The sequence below is a fragment of the Lynx rufus genome, unplaced genomic scaffold (genome assembly GCF_022079265.1).
Source record: "Lynx rufus isolate CCGP_SWC_20201006 ecotype Redwood Valley unplaced genomic scaffold, mLynRuf1.p SCAF_2, whole genome shotgun sequence".
Classification (NCBI taxonomy): Eukaryota; Metazoa; Chordata; class Mammalia; order Carnivora; family Felidae; genus Lynx; species Lynx rufus.
The window spans coordinates 208,920,994-208,944,163 of record NW_025814834.1 but is presented as its reverse complement, the minus strand read 5'-3'; the positions used below and the strand labels follow the sequence as shown (position 1 = coordinate 208,944,163).

General features: G+C 57.3%; 1 protein-coding gene across 1 annotated transcript; it reads right to left on the bottom strand.

Moving 5' to 3' along the window:
* Nucleotides 1-531: 531 nt before the first annotated feature.
* Nucleotides 532-17,277, bottom strand: TAS1R2 (taste 1 receptor member 2). Its single transcript, XM_053722192.1, is given in 15 exon segments — nt 532-645; nt 647-834; nt 837-1,205; nt 1,208-1,453; nt 2,622-2,745; nt 8,376-8,464; nt 8,467-8,598; nt 8,784-8,841; nt 10,496-10,560; nt 12,389-12,523; nt 12,526-12,913; nt 14,305-14,504; nt 14,507-14,572; nt 14,575-14,624; nt 17,096-17,277. Coding segments are annotated over 15 exon segments (2,406 nt in total).
* Between the last annotated feature and the right edge of the window lie 5,893 nt (nt 17,278-23,170).

Below are 23,170 nucleotides of genomic sequence, written 5' to 3'. Positions count from 1 at the left end.
GGTTTATTCATAAGCATTTATGAAGCAGCCCCTATGCGCAGCCATGACTCAGAGAAGCTGGGTCCCAAGCTGGGTTCCAAGCTGGGGGGCAGGGGAGTCTGGGAGGTGAGGCGCAGACACGTGGGCAGGGAGTGAATGATGCCGGGCAGATGTCCCCCAACACCAGCCCCAGCCCAGCCTTCCAGCATGGCTGCCCCGAGCCGGAACCTGCGGACACCCGCTGTGACCACCAGATGGCGACTGTGGGCTGCTTCGATCCATCTCTGTCTTGGAGACCAATAGGGAGGTCACCCCGGATCCTTTTCCTAGCATGGGTGGCAGTGCCTGGCAAGCCAAACGGCTGCAGGGAAAGCGTATTTTTAGGCATCCACCAGCGGGTGGGTAAGGGGGAGGCCAAATCAGAGAGTAGGGCGGGGTGGCGTCCCTGCTCCCAGCAGGGGCGGAACGAGTCACCACCACCCCCAGCCCCACCCCTGGTCTCCATCTCCCAGGGCCGAGCCCTCTGGCCCCCTGGGCAGCCAGGGGGCAGCGCTAGTCCTTCCCCGTGGTGTAGCCCTGAATCATGCTGCTGAAGTAGACGGGCGTGTTGCGATCCGGGTAGAAGAGGACCACGCAGCACTTGGGGCCGAAGTAGCCCAGGGGCCAAAGCGCCCAGAAGGTTGAGCACTGCGACCACGAGGTGCAGGATGGTGACCAGGACCCCCTCATAGACAGACATGAAGGTATGGAGGGAGATGGAAGAGGGGAAGTAGAAGGTCATGCGGAAGGTGATGAACTTGGCCTCGTTGTGGGTGGTGGGCAGCTCCTTGCCCACATAGGCGAAGCTGAAGCCGCCACGGACAGAAGCGGGTCCAGGCTGGTGTTGAACAGCAGCACGTTGTGGTAGTTGCAGGCGAGAACCGCGATCTTGGGGTCATCGGGGTCGGGGCGGGCGGCGGGCTCGGCAGTCGTGGCCAGCACGTTGCCCGCCACGATGACCACCTTGAGCACCGTGAAGGACGCCACGAAGACATAGGGCCCGTGGTAGCGGACCCAGTAGCCATAGGCACGCGGGAGGCGCCTGGCCATGTTGAAGACGCGGACGATCTGGAAAGAGCACACGGTGACACGGGAGATACAGACGGTGAAGCGGAGGGTGAAGAGGGTCTGGCGGCCGAGGCACGTGAAAAACGTGGGCTGCCCGACGTACATGGGGACCGTCACCTATACAGCAGTGGCATCGGCATCGGGAAGCACCTGGGGCCCCCGGCCGAGCGAACCATGGGTGCGTGGCGGTGCCTCCGGAAGATCACCAGGATGGCCAGGGTGCGGAGGGAGCCCAGGATGGACAGCACGGCCACAGTGACGGCGGGTGCCTCGCGCCATTCAAGGGAGGCCAGCCGCCGCTTGAAGCAGGAAGCGTCGTTCCTCCAGGACCACCCGCAACTCGGGCAGAGCCGGCAGCCAAACTCGTCTGCAAGAGCCCATAGCAGTTCCCGTCAGATACACCCACCTTCCCGGCACCCACATCCTCTGCACCCGCACCCGGCCAGGCTGTAGGGGTAGGGAGGGGGCGAGCCAAGGGCGATGCCTGCGGTCGTAGCCACCTCTCACTTCGTCCCTCGTATCCACCGGCCCATCAGATCCTCACTGCAACCCCATTTCACAGATGTGGCATCTGAGGCTCCTCCAGGCAGTTACAAAACCAGACAGTTACAGAGGCAGGATGTGGTCCAAGGTCCCCTTGACTCAGAGCCTGGCAACCGTAATGCCTCCCTTCCAAGACCGTACCCTCTGGTGAGATGGACATTCGACCATTTATTCAAGTTTCTTTTTGAGCGCCATCCACTGTGATAGGCATCTGAGATGGGAGAGCACAGACGTGGATAAAACCGAGCCCCTTGACTTCCGGCTACTGACCAATTGCAAACAAACTTTTGTTGAGCACCTACTCTGTGCCCTGGGCTCTGCTGGGCACGTCGTAAGTACTCTGATCAGTAGATGTACAGAACCGCTTAGTTACTAATCTGTGAAGTCGTGAAAAAAAAATAATTCAGCCCCAATGGTGAACTGTGCTAAACACTGGAGGGATGACATTGTCCCCCCTTCCTGGAGTTTATGATCTATAGGGGGAGATGTCAATTCTTCTCATCAAGGATGTCACTCAATAAACATTCACCGAGCAAACATTATATCCTCCGAACTACACGAGGCACTCGGGAGGCCACAGAGAGAAATTAGATCCTAGCCCTGTCTGCCAGAAACATTTCTTCTACGGACAGAGACATTCATTCATTTGTGTTCGTTCGTTCATTCATTCATTCATCCAGTGGACATTCTCTGGCCTGACCCCCCTGGGCCCTCAGCTACATGTGTGTGCAGAGGGGATCAGTTACAGCCTCGCCTGGTTGAGGGCTGTTCCTTCTCCCACTCCCGCGCCCTCACAGCATTGAAGATTTTTCTTACACCAGCGGTTAGGGAGACACAAGCGGAGTCAGACATGGTCCCTGGCCTTTGGACACCTGTGTCCCCTGGATGAGACTCCAGAGACCCTGCCAAAGATGAAGGGCCCTGAGAGCCCCAGGGCGGGGCAGGGCAGGGCAGGGCAGGGCGGGGCAGGGGTGTGGGTCTGCGAGTCCCACATGCAGTTTGGTTGAGGAAGGCGCCCGGAAGGCAGTCGAGACACTCGAAGCAGCAGGGACGGATACCCACGGGCTTCTTCCTTTGCCCAGGCTGGCAGTCCTTGGAACACATGGACACAGGGATCTGGATCCTGAGCCCAAGCAGCCGGATGCTCAGGAAAGGGAGCCTGGCCCCTGTCCGGGATGGGGAAGGAGCAGGGATTGCCACTAGAACGGGACCTTGTAGGGACCCCCCCCCCCCTTCGTTTGGCCTGCCTGAGACCTGGTCCACCTTCTTCAGGTAACAGCGCGCCACTGTCGAGACGGAGACTTTCTGAGATTGCCGGGCAGATAAGATGTGGCTCTGGGGCTGCCAGCAGCCATCGTGTCTCCATAGAGGGAGGACATTCCAAGGAAGGACCTAAGATCTGGAGGGAATGAGACCCTGGATCTATCTGTGCCTGGAGTCTCGTGGTCCACTCCTGGAGTTTTCGGTGATGGGAGGGAACCACTTCACTTTGTAGAGTGGGGCAAAACCCATCCTAAAATTCAGATGGCATCTCAAGGGACCCTGAGTTCCCAACGCAATCTTGAAAAAGAACAAAACTGGGGATGCACATTTCCTGACGTCAACACTGAACTGCGAAGCTATAGTAAAATCCAAGCACTGTGGTGCTGGCGTAAAAGACACACATACAGGGGCGCCCGGGGGGCTCAGTCGGTTGAGCGTCCGACTTTGGCTGAGGTCACGATCTGGCTGTTTGTGGGTTCAAGCCCCGCGTCGGGCTCAGTGCTGACAGCTCAGAGCCTGGAGCCTGCCTCGGATTCTGTGTCTCCCTCTCTCTCTGTCCCTCCCCTGCTCACACCCTGTCTCTCTCTCAAGAATAAAGAAAGATTTAAAAAAAAGAGTTTTGTATTTGTTTTTTTTAAAGACACACATACAGACCAATAAAATAGAATAGAGAGTCCAGACACAAACCCTCACACATACAGTCAAATGATTTTTGACGGGTGTTCCAAGACCATTCAGTGGGGGAAAGATCGTTTTTCCAATGAATGGTGCTGGGAACGCTGGATATCCATGTACAAAAGAATAAAGTTGGACCTAATGCCACGTGCGGGTACCTCAAAATGGATCCGTGACTTACAGGGAGACCTAAAATCGTAAAAGCTGCTACAAGAAAACACCGGGCACGAGTTTCAGGACACTGGATCTGGCAATGACCTTCCTGGATAGGACTTCATGAAAATGGAAAACGTTTGTCCACCAAACGACAGAGAGAGTAATGTACGGAGAGCGTAAAAAGGCATCCCGCAGAATGGGAGACAATATCTGCACGTTGTTCATCTACCAAGGGATTAATATCAGCATATACAAAGAACTCCTAAAACATGACAACTTAACTCAGAAACGGACAGAGATCTCTGAACAGAGATTTCTCCAAAGAAGATACACACATGGCGAATCAGTACTTGAAAAGCTGCTCAGTAATCATGAGGGAAAGGCAAATCAAAACTACGGTGAGAGACCAGCCTACGCCCATTAGGATGGTTGCTCTCAAAAAAATGGGTCAAAACGCGGGCTGGCAAGGATGCAGAGGAACCGGAACTTCCTCATTCACCTCCAGGAGTGTAGCCTGGGATGGCGGTGGTGGAGAACGGTATGGCAGTTCCTCAAAAAATTAAAAACAGAATTAACACACGATCCGGCTTCCACTTCTGGGTGTCTACTCAAAAGAACTGAAAGCAGAGATTCAAAGAGACATTTGTACACCTGTGTTTAGTGCAGCATTATTCACGATAGCTTAAATGTAGAAGCAACCCAAGTGTCCATTGATGGATGAACGGATAAGCGAAATGTGATATATACCTAGAATGAATTATTCAGTCTAAAGAGGGAAGAAAATTCTGACACACGCCACAAAACGGATGAACCGTAAGAACATGATGTGGAGGGAAATTAGCCAGTCACAGAAGACAAATGCTGTGTGGTTCCGTTTATATGAGGTTCTGAGTCCAATTCATAGGACCACAAAATAGAAGGGTGGCTTCAGGGGCGGGAAGGAGGAGAGAGTGGGGAGTTAGTGTTTAAGAAGTATAAAGTTTCGGGGCGCCTGGGTGGCTCAGTCCGTTAAGCGTCCGACTTCAGCTCAAGGTCATGATCTCACGGCCTGTGGGTTCGAGCCCCGCGTCGGGCTCTGTGCTGACAGCTCGGAGCCTGGAGCCTGCTTCCGATCCTGTGTCTCCTTCTCTCTCTGCCCCTCCCCGGCTCATGCTCTGCCTCTGTCTCTCTCTCTCTCTCTCTCTCAAAAATAAACATTAAAAAATTATTTTACATTAATATATACCCAAACTTATAGAAGGCAGTGAACGCAGTACTCAGAGGGGATTGTGCAGCTCTAAATGCCTGATTAAAAGAGGAGAAAGCTCTCAAATCACTACCATTGCTGTCTTATTACAGTTAAGTTTACTCTTCTATTCTCTGTCCACATGGAACTGGATCGCTCTGACATTCGACAGAACATCATGAGGGTCCAGTTTATTCATGGCATCGTACCGACGGGATCTGGTGAGTAGGAAGCAGGAAGCACCCTTCACGCCCACGCGAGACACAAATACTTAGGTACGAGGGTATGTGATAAGGGCCCTGCCACACCGGTGATGCTTTCAGGGCTCCTGTGGTCTGGGAAAGGCCAGGACATCCTGTCTACGCGACAGGGCGACTTGTGACATCTTCTGCCTTCTGCCGTTAGAGACGTCTGGCACTTGGCGAACCTCTCGAGATTGGGGGCGACCGCATAAATCGCTCTTGGAAAGACTGCTGCAACCCGCATTTATCAGGTGGCTCGGACGACGTCCGGTTTCCAGGCAAACGATGACAAGCCCGGAGGAGGACCCTGAAGCAGGCTCTGGCTGTAGGACGTGCTGTCCTTGCCACTCGGGCCATGTGGCCAAGCAGATTTGCTGATGCCAGCGTCATCTGCGGGGGACAAGAGGGTCCAGCCCCAGTTCGAGAGGTTGCAAAACGTAGCTACAACATACCTTCCACCAGAGTACGACTCGCTATTTGAAAATCAGCTCCTGGTGTCCTGCCGGGCCTTCGTGGAGAACAAGCACGTGGCCTCAGGACATCAAGTGACTCTCAGAGGCACGGAGCTGCGTGGTCAGGCAGGAAGAGTGGCAAATGTCCACGCAACGGAAATGGCACATTTGGGATCAGGCCAAAGCAGGCCCCGGGGGTGGGGGGGAGGGGGGACGGACATGTATGTTTCTTAGGTCAGTGATTCACAGGTAATCTATCCCCAGCTTGATATATTAACGTGAGCTCAAAACGGACCGTCGCCACACTAGGCTCCTCTCGGGGACGCCCCCGAAGGGCGGTAACGAGGGAACGTGTCCCCAGGGGGTAGGGTTGAGAGCACAGCACGTGTTTGTTCGCTTGGTGTGGACGGAGAAAGGCCCCGGAGAGCGGATATTCCTGGACGGCTGGGCAGCGACGAATGGCTTGGCCAGCTGCTCGGTGGGCCTGGAAAGAACAAGACCAGAAGAGTGGAGAAGACATCGTCTGGGCGGAAGGGTGTGTGCGTGGATGTACGAGAGTGAGCGCAAAGCCTGATGCTCTTTGCGTCTCGGGCCCATGCCCGTCGAGAACCCAGGGAGCGATGAAGAACCAGATGGAAAGGACGAAGCTTCCAGTACGGGTCAGCCGCCCCGGGGCTTGCACGGAGTGCCCGCGGTGTCGAGGATGGGGGCTGTGACATCCGGGGACAAATGTCCGGAACACCCCACCAGCCAAGAGGCCAAGGGCGAAGGACTCCGGAATGGGTGGCGGAAGGGAGGGATGAGGAACAGCGGCTCCACCTGGCCCCCACTGCAGCTACAGGGCCTGTGATGGTGTCCACTCGAGTCCCCGTGAAGACGCCGGGCTGGCTGCTGCCCCAAACGCGCCAGCCCACCAGGCTGTGGGGAGGACGTGAGCACGGCGACGGGTGGCCATCCATCTCTGTGGCTTCTCTCACGTTTTCTCGGCCCACCTTCTAGTCCTGCCCCTGCCATAGCAACCAATCCACGCAGGGGTTACCTGTCAGCACCTCCCCTAAGCTGCACTCGGTCTCTTTCGCTCTCTGCCCGGGGGCTGTCGTGTGAGATGCTCGTGGGGAGCTGCTGGGCACCCACACATGTGTGACCTGGAGGCACAAGGGAGTTAATGCCCCGTGCGGCGACCTTGGGCCACAGCGGGCAGGGGGGTGGTACAGACCAGTGGATCCATTCCATCCTCTTCCTTCCCTTGGGGACAATTCTACAGTGGTCCCTCGGAAGGTTCCGGTAAGATCGAGCTCACAGTCGGTGTCCAGCTTAAGGACATTCCCTGCTACTGACTTTCTCTCTATCCCTAATGGACTCTCCCCCATCACCCACTCCTGCTCCCATGGAGCGTATCCTGGAATAAACTGCACATAAACCCTTGCCTCAGGCTCTGCTTCCCAGGAAAAACCCCAGGCGAAGACACTGTTATTTGTTGACTTGCGTCCCCTCGAAGTTCACTGAAGTCTGAAACCCCAGGACCTAAAAATGTGAACTTATTTGGAACTAGGATCATTTCAGAGGTAATCCGTTAAGACGAGGTCATCCTGGAGTAGGGCGGGCCCCCACTCCAATATGACCCATGTCTTTATAAAAGGGGAGATTTGGAGACAGACACCCCCACAGGGAGAGTGCCCCGTGGAGGTGACCACAGAGGTCGGGTGAGAAAACCCCAAGCCAAGGAAAGCCAGCGATGGCCAGCTAACCACCAGAAGTTGGGAGAGAGGCCTGGAACATCCTCCCTCTGGAGAGGGTTCCAGAAGGAACCAACCCTACTGACGGCTTGAGTTGGACTTCCAACCCCCAGACTGTGCCCTTTGTGACAGCAGCCCTAGCAAACCATTAAAGATACCAACCCAACTGACTCCATAAAAACCCCCACGAAGCATAGGAACTAGAAGCACCCGGGACCACAGAAACTGTGGGTAAAGTGTGCAGTCCATTGGGAGGACTGGTGAAGGCAGGCGGAGCTTTTGTTTTATTATTATTTTTAAGTAGGCTGCGCGCCCAGCACGGAGCCCAACACAGGGGTCTAAACTCACGACCCTGAGATCAAGACCTGAGCTAAGATCCGATGCTTAACCGACTGAGCCACCCAGGTGCCCTGGCTCTTTGAACTTTTAGATCCCCCCACCTCCCCCCGTCCCCACGAGGCTGGGTCTCTACCCTTCCCCACATCGCGGCCATCCGGACAGCTTGTAACCTAAGAGGGTAAAACAAAGGAGCTTTCAGACTGACAGATGTCAGACACAGGTGAAGGCACAGCTACTGTCCCCAAAACGCGAGTGCCAATCGATGGGATGTAGACTGAATGCTGCGTATAGAGACGTGCGAAAGCTGTGTGGCCTTTTATGGGTCACGCGACCCCCTCTGTGCCTCCAGTTTCCCAACCCCAAAGACAGGAGGAACAGTACTCTCTATTTCCCAGGGTTGACATGAGAATTGAAGTCCTTAGCACACACGTGTCCACCTAACGTTCACTTTGCGCAGCCCCCTGAGCCCCTGGGTACTGAGGATCCAGAAAGCTCTAGACTTCCACAGTGCTTAGTCAATGGGAGGAGGGACACCCACAAATAGGGACACCATCAGTGCTCGATAATGGATCTCAGGTCCACAGGGCCCTTGCCACCCCTGCACGAGCCAGTGCCCAGACCCAGGTCCCAGCCCCCCACCAGCCCTCCGAGAGCTGACCGTGTTGTTGGCCGTGTGCCAGGAGACGTCACGGATGGCCCTCAGCCGTCGTAGCACCGGGCAGTAGGAGGCGATGCTCCGGAAAGGTTCTGGCTCAGGTCCCACCGTCACTGGATAATCTCCAGGCGCATGAGTAGGTCCCCTCGCTGGGCAAAAAAGATCTGGTGGCCCAGGAGGGTGAAGTTGACCTTCCAGATTTCCTGAAGCAGCTGGAGAGGCCACAGGGAAAAGAAGCGAAGCTGGCGTCAGAAGTCGGGCCCGATCTGGGAGAGAGTGACTACCCCACGAGACTGGGTGTCCACATCCCTACAAGGGGGCAACGAGACCGCAGATGTGGCCACCCGGGAGGCAGCGGCTGGGAACCCCGGCTCTGTAGTCGGACACACCTGGGTTCAGGCACCAGCTCTGCCACCTGCTCTGAGCCTTGGGCCTGTCGCCCAACCTCCGTGAGCTCCAATCTCCTCTTCTGCAAAGCAGGACAACAAAAACCCTGTCTCCCGGGCTCTGAAGCAACACATGAGTTTCCCAATGTTGGGAGCTTAGCACAAGGCCTGCAAACCAGGAAGTGCTCCCCTCCGGCCGAGGTGTCGACATTATTCCTGCTCCCTGGAAGTCGCCTCGGCCGTCCCGCGGGGACCCAACACCTGGGCTCCAGAGTCCACCGCCTCTCTCACTTGCAAGGGTCAGCTGCCCTCACCCCTGCCCCCTGGGTGCTTCCGGCTTCCCCACAGTTGCAGGCGACCCTCCGGTCTCTCCCCCGTGCCATCCCCCGTCACTCTGAGAATGCGGAAGCTGTACGAACTGGAACACGCTTTGGACTGGGCATCCTTTGGCCTGAATTCCAATCCGAGCTCCTTCCTCAATTTGCTGTGTGACTTTGGCCAAGTCACTGAACCTCTCTGGGCTGACCACCCCCCACCCCGCGCCCTCGAAAGAGCTTCCAGCTTAGATACCCCATCAATCTGACTCCTCGGTTTTCCCTCCATAAATGAGAGAGTCTATTAAGAGGAGGACATTCGGCTTCTACTCGGCAGCAGGTAATGTGCGCACATCACTGCTAATCCTCACAAAAACTCAGCAGGGTGCGTATTATCCTTTCCAGCCAGCACAGGAGAAACCTGGGGCTCAGAGATGTTAATTAACTTGCCCCAGGTTGCACCGCTAGTGGGGCCAAGCTGGACTCAAACCCAGGTCTGCCTGAGGACAAAGCTCTGCCTCCCAACGGACGGACAGATGGGCCACAGCTGAGACGCTGGGGTGGACAGAGGTGGAGAGCCAGTGAGGGTGGTGAGCAGGTGGCCTGTGGTCCCGGCCGGCTGGTCACTGTTAGAGCCCCAAGGGCCCCAGTCCCAACCCCGTTAAGTAAAAGGATGGGACCCCAAGACTCTGAGAACACCTTGCAACTCCAACGCTCTCTGATTCCACGACCTGCTGAAGATCTTCCCTTGGACTCCCAAAGCCCCCTCTCATTTGCCAGCCTGGATTTTCCCCAGCCTCCCCTTAATCGCACCCTCCCCATCATCACGGGCGGAGCGTCCTCCTGGCCTCTATCTCCAAGTCTCCCCTTCACCCGGGCCTCCCCCTCCTCCCCGCCTCTCCGAGGGGCGCCCTCCTCTCCATCCCCACTGCCCCTGTCCTGGAGCTTCACCACCCCCTGGCCACTCCCTAGCTGGGTGACCGTCACCCCTCTGAACCTCCATCTCCCCTCTGTATGGGCAGCAACCATCGAGTAACAGTGGTTAGTCACAGGGCATCTGGGGATAGATGATAATTCACACAGAGGGGTTAGCACAGTGCCGGGACATAGTAGGGGCTCATTCATTCATTCACTGAGAGTCACTGAGAGTCAACTCTGAGCCAGATCCGGTTCCAGCAGCTCAGGATACAGCACAGAACAGGACGGTAGGATTGAAAGGTCCCTGCTCTCCCCGGCCTACGTCTGGGAGGAGGAGGGTGGTGGGGAAGAGCCGATAAACAAGAAGGCAAGTAAATAAACAGAGTTACAACAAAAATCCACAGGCTGGCGTGGCATGACCCAGCATTGGGGGGAGGGGGCCCTGCACAAGTGGGGCCTTTGGGGTAACGGAGAGGGACAGCCGGAGCTCAGCTCGTCCCCTCACCGGGCCGTGTGCCCGCGGTAGGGTGGCATCTACCCCCGGGCAGAGGGCATCGTGGTCTAACGCATCTGCACAAAAGGGCATCATTTCCACTGTTCACGCCAGTGGAGACCCTGGGTGACGTTGCCATAGGATGGTGCGCTGGGCTCCCTGCTTCCTGTCCCTGTCACCCCTCCACCTCCACCCCAAACTGGCTTGTTGGATTGTCTTCAAAACAGCAGTTTCGGTGCTTGCCTTGGAACTCACTGTGGGCTCCTACTGCGTCCAGAGCAAAGCCCCGGCTCCTTCATCCGGCACTTAATGCCCTCCAATGTCACCTGCAGCTCCCCTCGTCCCCCATCCTTTGGTCACAGTGGCCTGATCACACGACCCAGACCACCATTCTCCTCCTGAGATGTCCAGTGCCTCCCTGGCCCTTCTCACTCCCAGCGGTGCCGCCTCTCGCGCGCGCGCACACACACACACACACACACACACACACACACACATTGCAACTCTGACCTCCTGCAGCACTCAGCAGAGACAGATCTTCCCGACTGTCCTTGTCCTTCCCAGGGCGAGGGTCCGGGGCACCCGCAGTGCCCAGCCTGGGCCCGGCACGTCGCAGGTGCTCAGGAAATGAGTTGCCATGATTGGTGCTCTTTGGTCTCCACTGTTGGGAGAGGAAAGAAGTCAACTGGTCCTTCATCACAGCCATTGCCACAGGTGTCTAGGAAAGCTGAACAGCACGGTGGGAAAATCGGTGGGTTCAAAGGGCCGACCCGGGTTCAAAGCCACGAACCACTGCTCACCACTAAAACCACCACAGACAGGTCACTTTGACTCCCTGTCTCAGCCTTCCTATCTGTGGATTATCGACCTCGTAGGATGGCCACGAGTTAGGGTGATGTACACCAGGCACTCATGGCCCACTGGATACTCAAAAGACAGTCAAGCACCCATAATAATTATGTATATTATTAATGTAGCAGGGCACACAGTAAAATGTAATATTCTGCTGGCTGAGGCTAGAATTCCTTTAAAGAATCATTGCAGTTTTAGAAAAAAATAAGCACTTAGGGTTGCAAGGCTAGGCTCTGAGATTACGGGGTAGAGAGGTTACAAATAAAGGGAAAGGGGGAGTTTTTGAAAGGGCTAACTCAATGGCTCTGTGGAGGAAGCAGACAAGCATATGGGGAGGGGGGATCGAGAAGAGGGGAGGAAGGCGAGAATAAAGACAAAATATAGACAGCGTTAGGGGACTACCTAAGCCCCAAACTTTAAAGCAAACAAACGAACAAGGAAGCATTCAAGCACAGTGTGCATCTCTGATGAAATTCCCCTCTGGTCCTCCAGATCCTCAGTAAAATCTTCTACCCACATAAACTTCGTGGTTAGGTGTGTGTGTGTGTGTGTGTGTGTGTGTGCGCGTGCACGCAGATCAGAAAAATACAGATTTAAATTCCAGGTCTGAATCCAGGCGACTCCTTGCCTCCTTACTCCTCTGAATCGTCCAGACCTGGGACGAGAGAAGATGCATAAACCCAAGGCAGAGCCTCAGATGGCTGAACACAGAAGTCCTCCCCCAAGGCCACCACCCTGGAGAAACGGCAGGGGACCCGGGGTGCCCACTGCCTGCCTCCTTCCGGGGAACTTCACCCAAATCTCCTGCCGGGATAGGTTATCTTGGATGGCGAGGACTACATTAATGTAAAAAAAGGAGTTTTGTCACCATGAAGCACTTCTGGCTTTATGTGTCTGGGGACAGGGTACGTCCCCTGGCCTCTCCTGCCAGTTTGCCCAGGACCCGGCCAGAGAGGGGGACGCTAGAGCAGGGCAGTGGTCTCCACGGCAACCACTCAGGGCTGTGGCGCGTCTGCTCTGTGTGGCCCCGACTCTCCGTGGGTGGGGCCTCACCTGCCAGGGATAGACGACCCGGAGCGGCTGGTCTGGGTGCAGCCCAGGAGGCTGTGCAGCGCGTGGGCCTGTCGTGCAGGACCCGGTCGATGGCCCAGGACTCGGAGGCCATCCGCACGATGCCCGTGAGGTTCGGCGGAGCACCTCGCGGAAGAAGTTGTGCAGGACCAGCTCTGGCGACAACAGGCCCACGACGCGCGCAGAGTTCTGCCGCTGCTGCTCGTCCACGATGGCCTTCAGGCGCCGGCGCTCCCACTGCGTCACCGCCTGGTTGGGCTGGGGCATGGGCAGCGTCTCCCGGAAGGCGATGCAGGTGTCGCCGCCGGCCGGGCGATCGCTGAGCAGCTGGCTGTCGTCGCGGCCGCAGTCGCCGCTTCTCACCAGCGCGATGATCCAGTTCCGGCGGAAGTACAACATCAGCTGCACCATGGCCTCGATCTGGTGATCGGCGCCCGGCGCTGTGCGCAGAAGGGCCGGGAAGCGCTGCTTGTCCCGTAGCTCGTCACTGATGGCGCTGTAGGTGATCTGCCCGAGAGCGGAGGGCCGCCAGCGTGAGCTAGGGCCTCACCAGGCCGCCATCACCCCCCACCCCCGGGGTCACACAGCATCCCCCCACCCTTCCCCTTGGCTGTCTCTGCTGCTGTTCGTGGCAGCCGGGTGGCCTCTGCGACCACTTGTCCGTCACCTTACTCCTCAGCTCAAAACTCCCCAACAGCTCCTAATGTCACTCGAGGACAGCCAGAGTCCTTCAGTGGCCCCCAAGGGGCTCCACCACTGACCCCAGCCCTCGCCTCTCTGGCTTCATCTTCTCCTACTGTCCCACCTGGTCCCGGGGCTGCTCACCGGTTCAGCCAACGCACCAGGCTCCTGCCGGCCTCTGCATTTGCTGCCCCCTCTTCCGGAGCGCTCTTCTCCTAGGCACCCACATAGCTCCCTCACTCCTTCCCCTCCCTCAGGTGGTTGTCCAGTTGTCAGAAAGACCCTCCTGGCCACCCCGCTTGAAACTGAGGTCTCCCCCTACCCGCCTGCCCACCGACCTGTCCAGCCTCCCTCGCCCTGCTGGCCTTTTCATTCTGTCCGGTGCACATCTCACTTTCCAACAGCCTATATCACAGTGTTTACGGACATGGCCTGGCTCTCCCGCCAGGAGATTAGCTCCATAAATATTTGTTAAACATAAGAAAGAATGAGTTTAGTCCTGGACGAGATGCCTCATGTAAGTGTATTAATGTTTACTAAGCACCTGCTATGTGTCAGACCCCTGGCACTTTACATAACAAAAATGACAGCAAACAGTGTAACTACCTACTATGTGCCGAGCCTCATGCTAGCTGCTTTTTAGGGCATAAAAACTTTTTTTTTTTTTAATGCATAAAAACCTTATGCCAATTCTGGTCGAGGCACCTTTAATCATGACGATGACAACACTTACAATGGCAGTAGTCATACCAATGGCACTTTTTTGAGGACCTATTATGCGGCAGGCCTTGTGCCGGGCAACCGTACAAGATAATGTCGAGCACTTCCTGAGTTTTCATCTTTGTGCAAGATGCTTTACGTACCATTACATAAGCGACTAGCTTCTGTGTCCTACAAACTCCTACATAGCTTAAAGCCTTTAACGTTCAGACAGTCCTAGGATGGAACTCTTATCATCCCATTTTATAGGTGGGGAAGATGAGGCTCGGAGAGTTAAGAGACTTGCTCAAGACCTCACAATGGCCAAGACGTAGAGCCAAGATGCACACCCAGGTCTGTCTGCCTCCAAAGCCTGAGCTCTTAACCACGCGGCTGGGCTGCCTTCCTAGGATTGGGGTTGACATTCTGACCCTACTTCCTGCCTCCTCCTACCCCCAGGACCGGTGGGGGGAAGGGAGCCCCCTGGATAACCACTCCTCTGCCCCCCAGCTCCTTACCCCAGGACCCAGGGGCCTCCCCTGTGGAAGGAGGAAGAGAGAGAGGAAGCGGGCCACAGTTACAGTGGACTCAGAGTTGCCAGGGCCAATGACAGCCACCACACGGGGCACACAGTGGCTGCAGTCCTCCTGGATGGGCAAGGAACAGTCCTCCTTTGCCGGGAAGTGGAGCATGGGCTGGACATTGTTGGAGATGTAGCGACATCCACCATTTTGTAGCCCAGCAGCACGCCAGGCAGCAGGCTGCTCTGGCTTTTGATCTCCTCCATGCAAAGCGCAAGGCCTGCATGAGATCGTAGCCCAACACCTTTATTTCATACCTGGGGGAGCCACGTGGGGTGGGGTGAGAGGCAGGTCCAGGGTGAGAGGGGGAAGGGATGGGAGAGCCGGGGAGTCCCCTCTGCCTGCCATAGGAGAGCCGAGGAGTGGCCCAAGAAGGAGCCACTCCAGAAGATTCTGGCATTTTCATCTCATCGTTGTCACCTGCCACATCTCTAGAATCACCATCATCACCTACTATTCCTATCACCACTGCCATCACTATAACTGTGTGTCTGTGACCACCATCACCGATACCACCGTCACCATCACCACCATCACCTCCACCATCATCAGCACCATCATGACCAACACCATCACCACCACCAGCACCATCACCACCATCACCACCATCACCATCACCTCCATCATCAGCACCATCATGACCAACACCATCACCACCACCATCAGTCACCACCATCTTCATCACCATCACCACCATCACCACCATCACCATCACCTCCACCATCATCAGCACCACCATCACCATCACCACCACCACCACCACCATGACCAACACCATCACCACCACCATCACCATCACCACCATCACCATCACCTCCACCATGACCAACACCATCACCTCCACCATCACCATCACCACCACCACCACCACCACCATGACCAACACCATCACCATCACCATCACCTCCACCATCATCAGCACCACCATGACTAACACCATCACCACCACCATCAGTCACCACCATCTTCACCACCATCACCACCACCAGCACCATCACCACCATCACCATCGCCTCCACCATCATCAGCACCACCATCACCATCACCACCACCACCACCACCATGACCAACACCATCACCACCACCAGCACCATCACCAACATCACCATCACCTCCACCATGACCAACACCATCACCTCCACCATCATCAGCACCACCATCACCATCACCACCACCATGACCAACACCATCACCATCACCATCACCTCCACCATCATCAGCACCACCATGACCAACACCGTCACCACCACCAGCAGCACCACCATGACTAACACCATCACCACCACCATCAGTCACCACCATCTTCACCACCATCACCACCACCACCACCATCACCACCATCACCATCACCTCCACCATCATCAGCACCACCATCACCATCACCACCACCACCACCATGACCAACACCATCACCACCACCATCACCATCACTGCCATCACCATCACCTCCACCATCATCAGCACCACCATGACCAACACCATCACCACCACCATCAGCACCACCATGACCAACACCATCACCACCATCATCAGTCACCACAATCTTCATCACCATCACCACCATCACCACCATCACCATCACCTCCACCATCATCAGCACCACCATGACCAACACCACCACCATCACCATCACCACCATCACCACCACCACCACCATCACCACCATCACCACCATCACCATCACCACCACCATCAGCACAACCATCTTCATCACCATCACCACCGTCACCACCGTCACCATCATCACCATCACCTCCATCAGCAGCACCACCATGACCATCACCATCACGACCACCATCAGTCACCACCATCACCATCACCATCACCACCACCGGCATCCTCACCATACTCTTCACTACTTGCATTATCACCATTATTACTGCTATGAATCCTATCAGCATCATCACCATCACTGAACTCCCCTCCGTTATCACCGGCATCAGAACATTCATTCACCAATGTGCCGTCACTGGTACCACCACATTCGTCATTCTCAAGCCAGCATGTGATCTTCCCCAACGTCACATAAAGGGTGCATTTCTTACAGTCAGCTTTTACACACTCTTTTTTCTCTCCCTCTCTCACAGGACGCCTTCACCCTCTCTGCACCAAGTCACTATCTCATCATCCCACGCTGGGTCTGCTATCCCAGCCTTCGCGCTTGCACAAAGGTGTCTCACCCAACCTTGAGTGATGCAGCCACCCCCAGGGCTCACAGGGGACAAGGTGAGTGGAGGAAATCCCTTCTGGTCCTGGAAGCACCCCTTCCCACCTAACCACAGCCCTAGAGAAATGCAAACCTTCCCCTCCAGTCTGAGAACCTGCTACTGAAAAACCACATTTCTGCCTTCCAAAGGCATAACCCCTGGTGTCTAGACTTGGACTTGGCATGGACTCAGTAGGAGTTTCCCACTTGACAAAGTAGGTGGGGGTGGTCTCTACAACCCCTCCAGGCTCGAATACCCTGTAACTCTTTATTTATTAAGAGACGCGCGGGACAACCAGCTCTCCATATTTCAGAATACAATTGCCAAAGATTTTGGTAACATGAACTGCATGGGGTCTCCCTGCAGGCCGGTGGAGATAATGCGGGATGAGAGGTTGGCAATGAATGACGAAGAGCATTTTGACCCCTTGGTCCTGGCGTGGTCCCCTGAGGAGCACAGGACCAGCCCAGGCTTCCCACTCGGCCCCCGTCGCCACTTCCAGCCCCACACTGGCGACTCACTCCTTGCACTGGGGCACCTGCAGGAGGTTGAGGTGGACGATGCCCTTCACGTTGGCATGGAGGGTGAAGAGGCCACCGAGGAAGTAATCCCCAGCCAAGTAGAAGTCTGAGTTCTCAGCCGGCTCAGCCAGGAGCCGCGGCAGGATGATGAGGGAGCAGACTTCCCTGGCCCGGGGTCCCATGGCTGGGAAGTGAGGGGTCCCCGGAGGTGGCCCTGCCTCATCAGAGAGCTGGCAGCTTGGCACCAGGGGATTTGCACAGACATTTACATAGTGACGGTCTTGCCATGGCCGAAGGGGTGGGGAAACACCTGGACAGGTGGAGAAGCTTGAGAACTCTGGGGGGGAAGAAGAGGCTAGAATTAGGATGATCCCTTCCTAGGGCATGGTGGGCCCTGGGGGGTCTGGGAGAACGCCCTGCGGAGGTAGAGAAAACATGTCCTGCTATCTTGGACACAAACTTAACCTTCTGCCACTCGGTTAAGGACAGGTCTCATGCCCCTGACATTTCTAACATCTGAGAGTAAAGGACACAGATACTCACCCAGGAGACAGAATAGAACCGGATCAAGTTGATCCTGGCAGGTAGTACTTTATATACGGCCCCTGACCCAGGACAGGTGTTCCAGTAAGAACCAGGCATCATGCTGTGTGCTCGCCATTCACCATCTTGCTCGATGATCACAATAACGGGGACTATGACCGGCCCCATTCCACAGATGAGAAAACTGAGGCACAGAGAAGCTTACGAAGCTCACCCTGGGTTGCACAACCAGCAAAAGTGGGGACTCAAAGCACATAGTCAGATGCTAGGACCTGGTTCTCAATCTCCACGACGTATAACATCATGAGGTCACGGCCTTTGCTAAAAAGCAGCGTTTCAGCAGCTAAGAGAATGGGAGTGGCGAGGGAGGTGGTTAATACCCGTTAGCCCGACAGCGCAGCAGTCAGCGCTGCTGGGTGAGCCCCGCTCTGGGTGCCCCCTTCGTACCCAGCACCAAGGGGCAGGGTTACTGTCAGAAAAGAGAGCTGAAAATTTCCGAAGGGAGATGGTTCCAGCAAACAGGGCACCCATCGGAATCTGAGACCCTGTCCGCGTAATGTCGTTGTGGTCCTTTGGTGGCCAGGAGGGAGCCTGGGGACACCTACTGTGGAATGCTCGACACAGACGAATCTGTTACAGCTGGGGCCCATTAAGGCCTCTGGGATCCAGGGTTGTGGGGAGAGGGGGTTCCCAGGCACAGAAAGCTGGCCGAAAACCTCATGCTCTCCCCCTGTCCCACCTCAGCCAAGCCCGGCTCCTTCTTTGAGGGCTAGTCGGTGCCTTGCCCCCTCCAGGAAACCACCCCTGGCCCCAGTTCACAGGAACCACCCCTGCTCTGAGCTGCAGAGGCACAGCGACTGCACGCGTCAGTTCTAAGGAGGGAGAATAAAGATGCTGGTTGCTGGGAGGTCCCGGGACGTTCTGGAGACTCCCAGCAAAGTCAGGCTCTCTAACCAAGCTCGGGGGTAAGCAGATGGCAGAGAAAGAAAGCATCTAAATTAACCGGAGTCCCTGGGTGTGGCCCCAGCCCCAGGGTGCACGATGGCGGAGAGAGCCACGAACCCAGCAGGCGCTGACTAGCTCACGGTGCGGCAGGGCTGGGCGGGGTTCGAGGGACACAGACAGGACACCCGGGGGACGTGGCCCGGAGCCTCGGAGACTGTGAGCTCTGCGGGGGAGGCAGGGTCGAAGCCTCGAGGCCTGCTGGGATGGTGGTGACGACACGCACAGGTCACTTCCGTCGCTAACGGGTTCTGAGGGCTCGCAGCATGCCAGGTACCGCGTGGAGCCCTCTCCATCTCTGCCATCCCACTTTTTTCTCACTACCTTCCTTTTTTTTAAGTTTATTTATTTATTTTGAGAGAGAGAGAGAGAGCAAAAGCAGGTGAGGGGTAGAGAGAAGGGAAGACAGAATCCCAAGCAGGCTCTGTGCTGTCAGCACACAGCCCGATGCGGGGCTTGAACTCACGAACCGGGAGATCATGACCTGAGCCGCGATCCAGAATCGGATGCTTAACCGACTGAGCCTCCCAGGCGCCCCTATTCTCGCGACCTTCTGATGTGCTGTTATGTCTCCACTTTGCAGATGAGGACGCTGAGGTTCAGAGAGGGACAGTCACTTATCCAGAGCCACACAGCGAGTGAGTGGACTGGAGGAATCGGAGACCCGAATGGGGGCTGCAGAAAGTGGTGGGGACTGAGGGGTTCCCAGGGGAAAGGAATAAGGGGCCCCCTTGACAGGGATGATCTCTCTGAAGGCCAAAATCTGAGGAAGGAGCACTAGATGGGGAGCCAGGAGCCTTGGTTTCCAGGCCAGCTGTGCAGCCACTACCCTTGGGCAAGTCACTGCCATTCTCTGGGCTGCGGCCTCCCTACGCGTGAAATGGAATCAATGCTCTTCACGTTTCGAGGATGAGGATCCTCTTGAGATTCTGATGAAAGCCCTGAATGCTGACGCACACACACCCAGTGACTCAAACCCCAGGGTGCGCGAGGCTCGGTGCACGAGGCTCTGCGTGAGCCCTGGGCTTCGGTGCCCCGGACTGGATCATCTCCGCAGCCCCCGTGGCCTTGACATCATCTGGGAGGGGCAGGTGGGTGAGGCTGGGGTGCGGGCCGCTCCGAGGACAAGCGCCCGGGAACCCCGTGGTGCCGTGACTCTCGTTCAGGGTTGCACACACAGCACGCGCCCCAGGGTGGCCTGGGCCTGACACAACCGTCACCCGCGTGGCCCAGTGCGGGCCCAACGTCCCCGCGTTCACCTCTGTGTGGCCACTGGCGGCCGAGGTGATGGAGAGCCATGATAGGCTTACGCAAAGTATGCGGGGGGGAGGCGACAAGAAAACGGGGGCCAGGAAAGGCCGTGAATTTGCCTTAGATCTGCCGCCCCGCGTTCACGGAGAGGAACTAGCTCCATCTGCTTCGGGCTGGAAGGGGCCGCCCTGAACCTCCCTCCTCCCCTTGCCAAGATGGTTGGAGGGGGGATGGCGTGCAGGGGGCACCCCCAAGTGAGGCCTTGCCCCAGGGATGGAGGGGGCACAGCAGCTCCTCTCCCCCACCTGACCCTCCAATCTGTCCTCTGACTTGCACATCCTTCCGTCTGCTACCCTGCACCCCACTCCCCATTTCCCCTCTTTCTTTCCGGCCCGTGCTGCCTCCTCCGGGACAAAAGTGGGTGGCTGGAAACCCAGCTCCGGTCTGGCTTACGGTGGGGCCAGGGGCAGGTGGGCAGGACCTCCTCCCCTGGGAAGGTGTGGCGGACAGGTGACCCCAGCCAGCCTGGCTCAGAGATCCTCAAAGGAGGGTCACCGGGGAGGCCTCAGGGCCAGTTTCCAGAGACCCTAACCTCATCAGTCACCCCGCTGAGGGAAGTTTAGACGTCAGAAGTGAAGCGGACGGGGTGGCCCCTGCAGGAGGCCACGGCGTGGAGAAAGAACCAGAAACTGTGTCCCAGAGGGAGGTGAAGAAAGGGGGTGCTGCTCCTGGAGAAGAAGACTCAGGGAGCTCTCGATGGGAGTGCAGAGGCCTAGGGTGGGGGGCGAGGTGGTCCCGTTCCTGGGCCCTAAGGGCTCAGCCCAGTGGACAGGGGCCAGGCAGGGGTTCTGAGTCCTCTCTGCCTCCTCACCCATAAAGTGGTCCAAACCACCCTCAGTGGGAGCGAGTAAATGGGAGGGATGCAAGAATGTGCTCGATGGGTGCTAACAAATACCCTACGCTCCAGCGTCCGTGGCTTTGTTCCTGGCACGGCACTCTCGATCTTCACCCCCATAAAAGGCCAGGGTCCCTGACTCTCTACGGCTCTTCTAAGGCTCAGATCTGCCCAACCTGGGTGCCGATCCTGGCTCTGCCGCTTACTGGCCGCGTGACCTCGCCCAGGCACGTCCCTCCCTGAGTCCCGCTCCGCTCCGCTCCCGATGCCTGCCTGGACTCACGTCATGGCGCAGCTGCCTCCATCCGCCCTGGCCCCTGGGCGCCAAACGCTCCGGGGGCTGAGGGCGACTGCCTGGGCGCCTGGGGCCTGGAGGGAGGACACCGCAGAGCCCCGGGGCAGCGTTGTGATGTGCCTCGGGCACCTGAGGGTCGTGTGGCAACTGCTCCACCATTGGAGTGGCTGCCAACATCCTGAGAGAGTCAAGACTGGCTGCTTGCGTTTGGAGCCACAGCGACAGGCGTGCCCCATCCTGCCGGCTCACGGCGCGGCTCCCGCCCAGAAGCTGCTGTGTTCCTGCCAGGGAGCAGGGCGGAGGGGGTGCTGGTACGGCCACCAGGAAAAATCCCGTCCCTGCCCCTTACTGAGCGGGCCTTCTTTCCCTGAGCCTCAGCTTCCTCATCTGTGAAATGGGGCTAAGATGATCCCGCCTCCCTCACAGGCCGGTCCTATCCAAGATAACGACTGGGAGCAGCTGTGCCAGAAACAGGTGCTCAGTGAGGCCCGGCTTCTCCTCCTTCCCGGGCACAGGTATCCAGGGTGAAGGTGTGAGGGAGGGGTTGAAAATAAGAAGGTCTCAGGGGCGCCTGGGTGGCTCAGTCGGTTGAGCGTCCGACTTCGGCTCAGGTCACGAGCTCACTCACGGCTTGTGAGTTCGAGCCCTGCATCTGTCTCTCTGCACGGAGCCTGGCAGCTTCGGATCCTCTGTCCCCCTCTCTCTGCCCCTCCCCTGCTCATGCTCTCTCTCCCTCCCTCTCTCAAAAAAAAGTGTCTCTCTGGGGCACTGAAGCGGTGCTTATGCGCAAAAGCCTGGCAGGCAGAGATGGGGATCATCTCCCGCGGGTTTACTAGTTACTGCACCCACCCGTGCCTCAGTCTCCCCACCTGTAAAGCGGGAGTAACAGAAGCGCCTCCGGGGTTGCAGTGAGGACCCGAGGATTCAGCACAGCGCCTGGTGCACCGGCTGCATCCCGGCAACGTGGCTCCTGCTCTATTACCGCGCTGGTCCCCGACAGACCGCACGCGGAGGGACTGTGGCGACAGGCCTGGCAGTGAATTAATGACAAGGCAGGCACAACTCTGTGAAGAGGGTGGGTCTCCACCCTGCCTCTTCCTCCCCAGGAGCTCCGGGTCAGCCTGGAGGCCAGGAACCGGCACAGGTGGCCCCTCATTTCCCTAGAGCGCACGCCTGACTGGCAGCCCGTGGGGACAGCGGTGGTGGGGACATCGGCCTCGAGCAAATGGTTCACGCTCTGAGCCTGGACTTGTGGCTGGGCCCGCGACCACAGCAGGGAAATGAAGAGGCTCCTTGGGCCACCGGGCACACGGGCACTTGCTGTGGCGGTCGTGCGGAGGGCGGGCCCCGGGCCCTCGGGAGCCACCTGCCCACGGTGGGGCACGAGAGCAGCGGAACAGAGAGGGCAGCGGCTTTGGACCCCGTCGATGCCCTAGTTAAATGGTGGCGAAGGCACCAGGTGGGGGGGAGGGCAGTGGAAATGGGACCAGCTGGAAATGGGGGACCCGACGGAGCAGGTGGCAAGAGGCATGGGCAGAGCTCCTACTAAGCAGCCCTTCCACAGAAGGCAGAGAACAGTGACCCAGTAAGGTCAGTGTCAGGCTGGGTGAGACTAGGGGGACAAAGCCAACTCTGCTCCCATCTCAGGGTGTGACCTTGAGCAAGTCGCTCCATTTGCTCAAGGTCATTAACAGGCCTACGCATCCCACAGGCAGCCACCACCTTGCCCCCCTGGGAGCTCCAGCCTGGGCCTCCGGGGCCCGCGCTCTGTCCCTGAGCGAAGCCCCCTGGGTGAGCCAGGTGGGGGCCCCGCCAAGGGCGGAGTCTCCATCCCCTGCCCGCAGCTCCAATACCCCGCACGCCAAGAGCCCCGATCAACGGGCCCCGGGACAGGGAGGGGTCACATGGCCAGCAGCGGGTTCCTTGTACATCCTTTGAATGGAGACAGACAGACACACGGCTTCCCCCCCGCCCCAAGTCCGCTGGCCCGTGTGGCCTGAGACCCACAGATTCTGGGCTCATGCTAACTGGGCCACGGTTGCTCTCCTCCGCATCACGTGGCCAGTCGAGGTCTTTCCAAGGCACATCA